This window comes from Convolutriloba macropyga, chromosome 12, assembly GCF_964194025.1.
Source record: "Convolutriloba macropyga chromosome 12, txConMacr16.3, whole genome shotgun sequence".
Classification (NCBI taxonomy): domain Eukaryota; kingdom Metazoa; phylum Xenacoelomorpha; order Acoela; family Convolutidae; genus Convolutriloba; species Convolutriloba macropyga.
Window position 1 is genome coordinate 57,770,635 of NC_134479.1, and position 12,500 is coordinate 57,783,134.

The window sequence follows — 12,500 nt, forward strand, 5'->3', positions numbered from 1 at the left end:
ATTATTATTACTATTACTATTATTATTATTTTTATTATGTTATCTGATATTAGCTCAACCAAATGCTTGTAACATAACTCAATATTTGAGTACAGCAAAAGGCGAGGGTTTATTGGGTGAAATAAAAGACCACCTGGGTTTTTTTGAGTCCCAACAAAGACTAGCAGAACAAAGTTGGGGACGATCACACCGCCAGCCTGAATAGTTTTTCTCGATCTGAAGTCCCGCTGAAAAGCTGAACATTAGTTCTTAATATAAACTAATGTTCAGCTTTATGTTCAATTTCTCATGTCATATCATAGTCTATTTTTGATGGAACACACGTTTTTTTTTCATATCAGTTTTTAGTTTAGCACGGTCTTATCATAGGCCGATGTCTAGGTCCGCTGTTCATCTTCATTCATTTAAAATAGAAATTAAATTAAAACAAAAATTATGTTAAAGTCATTTTATTATCTGTGAAAAATACCACTATAGACTCTGGATTGAATAAACTGCCAAATTTTATCTATTTAACAGACTCTGAAAAATGCTGAATTTTGATCAGAAATACGCTGTAGAAACTTCATTTTTTTTAAAGATTATCACAATTCTATAATTATTTCTGGGAATTGAGTGCTTTTATTACGAAACGCAGCAGTAAAAAAAGGGACATTTTTTTCCGAGTCCGTACTCACTGCAAAATCCCCAACTGTAATGTAGTCAAATGCGAGCTCGTGATACGACGCCACAACATTTGAGATCACAACTTCTGAAGGGTACAAATGGACTTTGAATGTTTTCACTCTCGTTCTGAAGTTGACCCCTTGACCCTTTAAGGTCAACTTCATTGTGTAGCTTTCTGAGGGCTCTAAGTTGGCGACAATTAGTCTGTTGTTGATTCTGAAACGTATCAAATATTTCAGGTACACATAAAGCGCTGCATGCATTTTTATTTGCTATGAACAAAGTGCATAAATGTCCCACATTGGCGAGCAAAAAAAGTTCTAGCCAAACATAAAAAGACATATATGATTCCCAGTTGCCGTAAAAGGTAATATGTGATCCGTACGGTTTCCCAGTACTCATACAAAAATCATGTATGGTTTCCTTCTTTTGCATTTTGGAAGACACTATTAATGCAGACCCAAGATGGACTCCTTTTACAGCCTTAAGGTATAAAGAGCTAGGGCTACTTTTTTCTGCGCGCGAAGTAGGCTTACCTATATCTCTCAGTCTAATCGACTCGGTAAAACACTGAAGGTATACTTCGATTATAACGATGTATAAAAGAGTTAACACCGGAGTCAGAGGTATACACATCGTGCAACTACTCTATTAGACTGACTATAGTTAGTGGAGTTCTCTCTATATAAAAGAGAATAGTTTCTTCTCAGTCTGTGATTGGCTGGAGGTGTATATCCAATATTTCTACTGCTACACTATGAAAACTTCTTAGCATTTATAAATAATCATATATGAAACTTCAATAGTTGAATTATGCCAAAGAACCCTGTATAATGTAGTCAGAATCAGCTTGAGCTTTTATTTTGCCAAGACAATCCATTAATTCTAAGCTTAAGACCAACAAAAACAACAAGAAAGAGTATCTCTCGCGTTTCTAAATTGATTTCTGACGCTTTTTCTTAAACGTTTTACAAAAAAAATTAAGCCCTATTTTCCATAAATACGTTACCCATTTATTTAGCTTGTGTAATGAAAACAGAACGTTATGTAATTTTTAGATACCTTATCTTGAATCCTTAAGATTGCAATAAGCGCAAATTTTTGTCAGGTACTTGTCTGTGTCATTTTAGAGGGTCAACAGATGCTTCACAGTAAATGTAGTTAAGGTAACTTTACCTTAAAAAATAACTCACCTCAACTGTCAAGGCAAATTCAATTTCCCTTTCCTTAACTCACCATAACAAAAGTTAATTTTACCTAAACTTTACTTGAAAAGTTTTCTTGCATCCGTAGAAAAGACGTTAAACTTTACTCTAACATTCCTGAAATTTATTCTAATTAGTTACCTTAAGTGTAGCGCCAAAATCCTTTATATGCCTTAATTAAACTCAAGTGTTTACCTTGAAAGTAAAGTAAGTTAGAGTAAAACATTTATGGTAAGTTCAAGCAAAGCTAAGAGAAATTTTCCCCTATTGTAAAGGTAACAATTAGGGTAATTTTAAGGCAAGTGAGAGTAAAATAAAGGTCTTTGGTACGCCAGTGAGGCCTTAACTCGTCAGGTGAAATTACGGTAAAGTGGTAGTAAAAAATGCTGCGAGTTAGGGCGAGTAAAGTTATGTTTATTAAAGTACAAATAGGACAAATCTATTCTAACTAGTTAAGGTTTAAAGAGTTTCAAACAAAATGAATTTGAATGTAAAATTCAAGTCATTTTGATATTTCTCTTCCTAAACACTAACATTTTTAGGTACTAATTTTTATGAAAGTGGGAAAATAGGGAATTTTAGGAAATAAAATTTATGATTTCCTTGGTTCCATACAAGGACAGTGCTAAGAAAAAGAGTGCCCTTCTCATAAGAGTGCCCGACAAAGTTTCGATTTTCAGCCTCGTGGATTAGATTTCCATCAAACTCTCATAATTTTTTTTCGAAATTTTGATCAATTTGTATCAAAGATTAATTCGTAATACTAATTGATCTTATCTGATGAAATCACAGTTCTGAAAGCTTCTGAAAAAGAAACAAATGAACTTCTGATGAGTGGAAAAATGGGAAAAAAATGATTTCCTGCACAGCTAGTTCAAATAATAAAATTAATTCCTTCTTTAGCAGAAGTTTAGAAAAAAAACTAAGAAGAATAGAACTAATTGGCAAAAATTCGAACTAATTTGAAAACACAAGTTAAGCTTGAAATAGTAAAAATTGAACAAAAACGTTAACATATTTGTTCATAATGTTCTCCCTATTCTTCCAAGGCAGTTCAGTAAATAAGATAAACGACGAAAAAAAATCTGACGAGACTGAATTATAGTCTAAAAACGCTAACGAAATAAGAAGTTCAAATGTTAATTTTCGCGTTTATTTTGCTAAATAAGCGCTTAGTTTGCTATCTCGATTTTTATAAAAATTTGTATTCAATTTTCTTTCACTAAAAAGGGAATCACGTTTGTATCACTCAGTCAATTTTCTGTTGATTTCTCAAGCAAAATTGGAAATTATTCTTTCTGTCGACTTTGAGAAACAAAAGACTATGGAATTTTTGGCCTTGAAAACAAAAATATATATTAGAAAAAATTGAACCCCTGAAAACAAATTGTCTATTCAGTGAAAAAAAGGGTTTTTGAAGATCTTAGAACTTTTCAAAATTCATTTTTCTTATCTGACATATTTTGTTGTACTTTAATGAGTTCCGCCAACTGACAACTTTTTTGAGTTCCGGCTGTTTTATGCAAGGCAAGTATCTTGACTTTCCGCTACAGCAATCTTAATGAATCAGCAGGATGCTGCACAGTCAATCTAGATTTTCACAACAACGTTTTTACGCGACTGACTTAAGATTTAGCAAAAATTATGAAATATAAGCATGATAGTCCATGGGTAGAATATTCGTTGAAGTTTTCAATTTCTTTGAAACACTCTGCGAAGTTTTTTGTCGGCAATAATCAACAAAGGTCTCAGTTTTTATCTTCAAAATCAAAGATTAAAAATTCAAATCTTAAAGAGTAGACAGTTTGTTGTCCATATGTTGTTGTTCGTAGATTAAAACCGAGTATTTTGTGCGTATTCATCTAAAAAATTTTCTCCCATTATCTTTTATGTACTGATAGATTATATTGCTACAAGGTAAACAACAACAAACGACAAATTGTGATCAAAGATATAAAGCTACTACTTCGAACTTATAAACAACAATGAGTTCACGTAGTGAAAAAATCTCTCCCTATAATTCCTAATTCCAAACTTGTTTGAAAAATGATGTAGAAGTTGAATGTAGATAAAACTTCAATAAAAAGGAGAAAAAATTCGGAAAATCGGAAAAAAAATAACTGTACATCTTTTTAACCTGAGTTTTCACCCCGTCAAAACGATCAAAAAAAGTTTATACTTACTTGTATGGGAAAATAGCAGTGCCATTGTGTCCAGTATATTTTCCATTGTAATCAACATTAATCTCTGATCCAACTCCGGATTCCACTTGAAACTCAATTGTAACCTGAAAAGTCAGAGAACGAGAAAAAATTGTGAAGTTGTTTTTTTTAAAATCATTCCGTGGACTGAAAAAAATTGGGGAACAAAAGTTTGTGATCAAAAAATTCATTACACGCTTCGAGGACTTAAGAAACTGGACGGAGGTCTAATTTTTCTTTGAGTGCAATTTCAAGGAACGAATTTTTTTGCTAATATTTTCTAAACTACAACTATCAGATGTCATTCTAGGCCGGATTTGAAGTCAAACACATTTTGAAAGTCAATACAAACAGATAACTTCAAATTTCAAAGGTTTTTTTAAATCAAATTAAAGATCTAAGCGAAAAGACTTTTAAGTGAAAAAGTTTCATTTTACCCAATTAAAAAAGAGTAAATTTTATCTTCTATTCAACAATTAAAATAATTTTGCAGAAAATTTTCAAACGTATACATTCAAAAGAATATCAGACGTATACATTTAAGAAAGTCTGTTCAAATTAAACAGTACTTTGGCAATTCAAAATTGTTGAAGATAATTTAGATAATGTATTCCCGTTTCCTCCTATTTATTCAGACTTTTATTCAAAAACTGTTAATATTGAAGATTGACAGAAATTTTGTGAGCTTTATACGCAAAGTATAAGAAGCAAAATGACAAAAACAAATCAACATGCAATTGAAACCCAGGAGGTTAACAAAGGCGATTTCATATAGAGTTTGAGCAACAGAAAAAATGAGTTATCGCTTCTAAAAAATAGATATAAAATAGATATACTAAATAGATATAAGTTAGTCTTTTAAAAATTGGGACGGAAGCAAGCAAATCTTCGATAAATCTTTTGGCGAAAGAATTGACGCTGGTGATTATCAAAAGGTTTTTCATCGTTGCTTCCACATTTGCTTGCGGTAGTTGATGTGCTTCCTGCAGGTTTGACAGAGAAGACACAGAATTTTGTTGAATTGATTTGCGGTTCTAGCATTCAACAGGATTGATGAATGAAATTTTTTTTTGTTTTAGGAGGAATAGATCCAATTCAAAAGTCTTATGTTTGACACTAGGATTTTTATATCTAGTTTGAGTAACAGGAGTTTCGAGACAGTTTTTTAAAATAGATATCAGATAGTCTTTCAAAATCCTTGACAAAAGAACGCAAATTGAACATTTCTCTTATAAATCTTTTCAAGAAATTCTTGACGCCCATTTTTCTGATTGCTTCTCCAATTGTTCGTGGTAGTTGATTCTTTTTGCTTAAGTTTTGACATACATATTTTGCTCAACAAGGGTGATTTACGGTTTTGGCGTTTAACAAGGTTGGTTACTGTTGTCAAATTGATTCGGTTTATTCGGAAAAAAACGTTTTTTTTTATGGGAGAATATATAAATTATCAAAAATTTGTTTACGGAAAACAAAATCTGTTTAATTAGTGTTCAAATACCTCCTCTGTTACAAACAATAAAATTGCCATCAAAAATTTGTACCAATGAAAGTTATAGAAGGGTTAAAAGTCTATAACAAAAAACAGCTCAAAAATATTGTTCTAAAGAAATTTACCTGATTGTCAATTTTTAGTGTTGTTAACAGTGAAGATAAAATATCAGAAATTTTTTTTGATATTTTCAAAGATGTTTAATGCATTGAAAGATTAGAAGATGGAAAAACTCAAATATTTGTATCGAATTCAAAACTTTTCACGTTTTTGTCTTTTTCTGAAAATACTCCTGACCTTGTCCGATGAGGTAATTGCTCTGAATTGAAGAATCTGCCCCGGATTCATTCCTTGGTACAGGACAACCTGCTCACTGTCTTTTCCATTGCTCTCGGTTGAGAGTGAAATGTTGTAATTTTGTCCAGGGGTCAGCCCAGTTAGTTGAACAGAGGTGGTGTAAGGGGCAGGAAAAGAGCAACCGGCTGCACAGTTGCCTTCTGCTGGGAGTAGAGACACTTTCAGACTCTAAAAGTAAGATAGCTTGAAGTAATTTCATATTTTGCATTTTAAAGTATCGTTATTGACCCTTTCGTAATAATTATGAGTTTTGAATAGAAAAAAGGAGGTTTTTAGAAAATTGTTTTCACTGTTTCAATTGATAATTTTGCATCTTTGTGACTTTCAACGCTCATAAATCAAGATCTGCTGGTACGAAAAAAAAACCAAAAAAATACCTCGACTGTTTCACTGTTTCTATTGATAATTTTGCACCTTTGTGCCTTTCGGCGCTCATAAAACAAGATCTGCTGGTATGAAAAAAAAACCAAAAAATTACCTCAACTGTTTCGAAGTACTGAATATTGAGAGTGATTTCAGTTGAAGTAACAATTCGTGAATTAAAATCTTCTTTCGGAGGTAGAGGATGGGGAGAGTCTTCTATAGTGATGACGTCACTCGACAACCCATGACTCACTGAATAGATCTAAACAGATACAATATAGAAAAAATTTGCGACATTGTGTGTGTATGAAGTTTTGACAAGTTTTGGAGGGGTGAAAACTTGAAATACGACTTGTTATCCCCACCCATTCGTTAATCGGCCGAACGAAATTACTGTTCGCATTTATTTGATCCCATTTTTCATTTTAAGGCTCTTAATTGCTTTGTGGAAACCACTTTCACAAAAGTTAAGCACTTACCGCATTAAACAGAAGTCGGCGCTTGAAAGCGCCATAGCCGCTTTCTTTGGATCCATATATTTTTAGTACCGGTAAACGCTCGTATTGATCATTACGTGAAATGAAACTTACTTGAGAGATTGCGATCATGACTTAAATTCTATATTGATTCTGAATTTAGCTGAAGCGTAAATTTTTTGGGGTCGTGATAAAGATTTTTGTGGAATTGTAAGGTCGAGGTTGAAAACGGTGAAAAGCGCTCAAATTTGTTTGAAATGTTTTGTTAATTTCTAGGCTTCGTGCGATGAATAGTGTGAGAACTTTTTTCAAAATTAGCTGAGGATATTAAAAACTTTTTTCCAACAACATTAAATAGCCAATGAGCAACATTAAACATCGATGATATTTAAACAGCATTAAACAACGCAAAGCATTTTTATGAAAATCTTAAGGATGTATTTTCTGTTATATATAGTCCGCTGAGCTAAAAAAACTGAGGAACATCAGAGCATTAGTAAGGAATATTTACATTTTTAAATGATCTGATGCTAAAAAAAAGACTTTCAGGACAAGAAGCAGCAAAAATTTTCCTCTTTTTTATTGGTTTCTTCTATTTTCGCGGAGGAAAACTTGAAGACAATTGACTTTTCTAGTGTATCTTTTCAAGACAATTAGCGCTGATACCAAACATTAGAACAACTGTTACGGATTTCAGCAAAACTTTTTTCAGATAATTTTTTGCTCATTGTTGCTTATAAAGCATGTGCCCTTTATCAAACTGGCTGCCACAATTAATCTAACAAAATTTTTTGCAACATTAATGCACAATTCTACTAAATGCAGACGTCATTGTATCAGATCAGATAAGATAAGATTATTGTATCGAGAACGGGATTTAAGATAAACCAATGCGTCAAATTAAACTTCGAGGAAAGTTTTCATTAAAAAATTACTTTTTTGCAGTCGTTGAATGAGACAAAATAAAATTTGGACAAACAGAAAAAATCATATGTATAGCTAAAAAAATAATCTTCTTAATCAGACTGTCCGATTCATTCAAATTCATAATCGAACAAAATATATACTCTTATGACTTTGCATTCTGATTTTGCAGCCTTGCTGAAATGTTAGTTTTTGATTATTTGTTATCGACAGTTTTTAAAAGGCTAAGTGAGTAGGGTAAGTGATAACAGGGTGGTATTACTATTACAAAATGCTTCATTAGCCAGTGTTGATTGCTTCTGTTGAGTTTCTCTTTCTTAGTGATAAGATTGAAATTTTTATTTTTTCTTTGACACATAACATTGTTTCACGTTTCTTTGTGCTCAGTAACTTTCTTGAAAAATGTGGTCTTAAAAACTCACGAAGAAATTAATCTTTGAAACTGAAAATTTTATTTTAAAACTCGCAGATCTTGTCACGCAAACCGGATGCATTTTTTCAAACTGGTGTTTGTAAATCCTTCATTTATTTTATAAGAATGAGAAGGGCTCCTCACACCATGAAATTGTCCTGCAAACCTGTATTAGTCCATTGCAGATTTAGAGACTAGAGAGACGCAAGGCACTAAGAGAGCTGCTCAGCCGCTTAATGCCTTCCTGGTGCTAACTTTTTATCACGTTTTTGAACAACAAAAATCCAAAAGGGTCAGATGAAAAATCGGTCATGCAAAAAATCGGTCATGTGAAAGACCACAGGACTAATAAAATTGTTCCGAAATCTGTTTGAAAACAATTAAAAACTTATTTATCGTTAAACAATAAAGCTGTCAAAGAAAACAATTAAAATTAAAGGTGAAAAAAGGGAAAGATTTTGTATAATTTTCAAAGAGCACTCTTTTAATAGAAATCTAAATTGAGGTCTTAGAAACTTTAAGGCTCAAAGTAAACCCTTGCAGATTTCGGCTCTGGAAACTTGCATCTTTGTTTATGTGATTATAGATCAATTACAAAAATCATATTTAGTATAAAAAGTTCACATATTCGACAATGAGCGAAATTTCGGTTTTTATAGAAAATGAAAACAAACCTCGAAAGAATATCTTTTCCCAGGGGTCAACTCCGTGGTATCATTCAAAGTCCATTCATCTGTTGCAATAACATGTGTCAATTGTCGGTTATGAGTGACGTCATTGATTCTGTATTCTTCAATTCTTCTCTCTTGGGCTAATGTGAATTGGACTGTTGTTGTTGATCCCTCTATCTGCAGCAAATATTGGAGTTTAATGTGAAGTTTTCAAAGCAAAGGGGATTAGTCTACCTTGATTCATTCACCCGCAAGTTTTAAAATACGAGATCTCTGCAGATCCTGTCAAATTCTAGATTTACCGATTTTTGTATAAGAAGCCTGTTTTTGAAAAATCATGATGTCATTTGTAAACCTGCAAAATGCGTCTATGAAGCAAAAGGTTAAGTAATTGTGGTAATGTCACGTCAAAAATTCAGACTTATTTCTCGAACAAGTACGCGATTTTCGATTATTGCCAGACTTTCTCAGTGACGTCATCACTAAATCTTCTTATCCGAGGATTTCACCCAAATTGGGCGGAAAAATTCTTGGAAAACATCGAAATCATCAAAATGATTGAAAATGTTTTAATTTTTTTATGATGATTGCTATGAAATTTGTGAAATTGTCTTTGAGTGCCTAAAATCTGTCGACTTTCTAAATCGTACCTTGTTTCGATAAAGTCAAAGACCGAAGCAGTGCAGTTCCATAAATGGAGGAAAAAAGCCCCTTTTTAGGGAAAGGGTGGTAATACACTTACGAATGGTTCATTTCCAACTGTGAAAACAAAAGTATCATATTGTTTGAGAGTAGCGGCAGCTTCGAGCATTGTTAAAGGAACCATAGGAGGACTTTTGTCTGAGTACGAGTAAAACCGCAGGAGTGGGTTCGATCCCCGGCTGGTCGCAATCACAGTCCAGGTGTAATTCGAGCCAGGAATGATGTCATTGAATGCAAAAGTCACATACAGTCTGGAAAAAATGCATGGCCACTAATTATAACATATTCCAAGTAATTTTGCGATCTATAACTATTGATTGACATATTGCTCTCTGATTTAACAATACTTTTAAGGTTCGGGCAGTTTGAATTTTTTTTAAGATCAATACATCGAGCTCAACAACAAATGGAATAAAGAGACTCTTCTATATTGCAGTTAAACCAATAGAGAAACGAAAGGTTAGATTGACGGAGGAACTTTTCTTTTCAATACGTTATTGTCTTTAAAAAACTTGTTGAAATTAATATAATTAATATATATGAGAGCATGTAAAAATCTGATCATCTGGTTATTTTTTCTTCATTTTATCTGAAATCTGTCTGAAAAGCACTGATCAGAAAATTTGGCCAAATATTTTTCGAAGGAAAGCCAAAAGTGAGAAAAAGTTGTAATAATTTTTTTTCTGTGTCAAAATTTTTTGATAAGAAAAAAGATTACTGAAAAAGTCACTGTGAAACACACATCACCACAAAAGTGTGAATGAAAACATTCGATTGACTTTCGTAACAAAAGTTGCAATTTCGCTCTGATGTCACCAGTTCAGTAGTCTTATAATAAAAAAGATGAATGCGGAAATCAATATAAACAAAATTTAAACAAAAACGGAATGACACGATATGGAGATAAACAATAGCATGAATTATTTACTTGTATAACAAATCATAACGCTGGCAAACCATTTACTTGTTTAATCTACTGGTTTACGTATCATTTTTTATAATTTTTTTTCCAAATTGAGTCAAGGTTCACTGTCTATAACCTGGAGGTTGAGTTTGTTATAAAGTTATAATGCGCAGACAACTGCTAACTCATTGTGCTTTTGGTTTTCTGAAAAAAAAAATTGAAATGCTGATTTGCGACAATTAGAACTTCTCAAAATTTTCCTCTATTCTTATCTCTAAAACCTAAAAAGAGCCAGATCTGAGACATCATACGAAAATTTTCGAGCTTGCATTGAAAAAAATTAATAAATCTTGAATATATGGTTTAAGTTTTTAACAGCTTTTTGTTTGGTGATTGCGGTTTTTGAATCCGATTTACAATTTTCATAAAAACGAGTCAACCAATTATGCGAATTCCTAGATGCCGTTGACAGGTACCTATCGGACGCAGTTACTCTCAGGCGGTTTTGAAAAAAAAATTGACAGAAACATTGAACTTTTTTTACATGGGAAATGAACCACTCAAGGAAACACTGGAAATAAATCCCCCAGTTATCAGTGCAAGAGATTCGAAATTAAACAGTTTGGCGATGCCTCGCCATGGGCTTGACCTAGCGGCCGATTAGACTAAAGATGAAGCTATCACAAACGAACCAATTATCATGACCCAAAATCGATTTTGAATGAGAGCTTTACTTCAGTCGGGGTTTTACTCTGTCGGTGTTTGACTGCTAGGGTTTATTTCTCGGAGTTTTATTGTCAATTTAAAGTTAGGTTTTTTTTCAGTGGGAGTTTATTCCCTAGACTCCCTCTCATGAGTTTATCCCTTTTCCCATATCTTTGAACTCTAAAACTCCGATGAAAGGTCGAAGCGATTCTACGAAAACGGCTCTCGAATGCGATCTAAGTTTGTACAACAATTTTAACTTAAAAACAAGAAGCATGAATAGCAGTTAAACGCAAACCGTTATTTTCACGAGTAAAACAAAACCCGATTGGAATATCATCATTAGTCTATTTTCAGCTTTAACAAAAATATTCCAGTATCCCTAAGATGGGGCATCGGAAAAGGTTGTTCTCTTTTGTGTTTTTTAATATACTTTTTTCATTGGGTTCTCCTCATCGAGGAATTTGCAATTGTAAAGGCTTAAGTTTTTTTGGGTTCCGGATACTTTTCACGTGCTCGCTAGTCTCTTGCCCACTAATTGATTTTAAATTTAGCTCATATATTTTAAAGACGTTCAAAAAGATTTCAATTTATTATGCATTAGAGGGTATCATGTAAAATACTAAAAGATGAAAATTATCTTATTACATAAAACAAAAACTATAGAAACTTAGATCTACTCAATCTAGATATGCTCATACTTGAGAGTCTTGAAATTTATGTAATGTGTTACTTATAGTAACTTGTCTCACAGATCGTATATGGTATTTTTGCATATTTTTTGTTAAAAATGCAACTCAACCTGGTTTTGATGACGCTATATATATGCAAAGACTTTTTAGCTGATCAGACATAATTTAGTTTAGAGCAGAACGAAAGAACGAAAACCTTTTTTTTACTTTTTTTTTACTAAATTTGAGCTCTAAATACCAATCTGAGCAGAAGAAACACTCTCATTTCATATATAGTCTCTCGCAAAATGTGTCTTTAAACTTTACCCAATCAGGATCATATTTTCAGGTTTAGACCCTGAGATTAAACCAACCAGTTTTTTGAAACAGCAGAACAAACGTTTTATATATCAAGTAGAGTATTGACATTGCGGCCAGCGAAAAAGTCTGTTTTTTGGCAGTTTTCGTATATTAGCGTTTCAAATTTGATAGATATAAATCATATATAAGTAAAAATCATATAATTTTGTTAAAAAAACAACTCAAAATCACAATTCGCTTAAAATCTCGCAAGATTAGATTATATCATAAAAAAGGTCCAATAACAGACTACGAGATCAATCATTTAATTTTCGAGAATATAACTAAAAAGTTATAGGATCATATAGAGGTGTGGATATTAAAGTCGGGTTGTAAATTTTCATTTGGTGAATTATGGTAATTGTGAAATGAACAGTCCTGATTGATGTTCTAA

The 12,500-nt window shown here is 32.5% G+C and overlaps 2 protein-coding genes across 3 annotated transcripts in view; one reads left to right on the forward strand and one right to left on the reverse strand.

Annotated features, from left to right (window-relative positions):
• The window catches only part of LOC142350947 (calcium-binding protein 39-like), a 613,053-nt gene that overhangs the window by 353,003 nt on the left and 247,550 nt on the right, over nucleotides 1-12,500 (forward strand). The gene's annotated exons all lie outside the window — the stretch shown is intronic.
• Nucleotides 1-12,500, reverse strand: part of LOC142350604 (uncharacterized) — a 59,239-nt gene that overhangs the window by 46,403 nt on the left and 336 nt on the right. The window contains exons 2-6 of one of the 2 annotated variants that reach the window (XM_075402494.1): nucleotides 9,507-9,717; nucleotides 8,768-8,941; nucleotides 5,859-6,086; nucleotides 4,055-4,158; nucleotides 678-882 (exon numbers count right to left, since the gene is read on the reverse strand). In XM_075402494.1, coding sequence (XP_075258609.1) covers nucleotides 678-882; nucleotides 4,055-4,158; nucleotides 5,859-6,086; nucleotides 8,768-8,941; nucleotides 9,507-9,717 — 922 coding nt within the window. The remainder of the gene's footprint in view (nucleotides 1-677; nucleotides 883-4,054; nucleotides 4,159-5,858; nucleotides 6,087-8,767; nucleotides 8,942-9,506; nucleotides 9,718-12,500) is intronic. The other variant, XM_075402495.1, reaches the window with a different exon arrangement.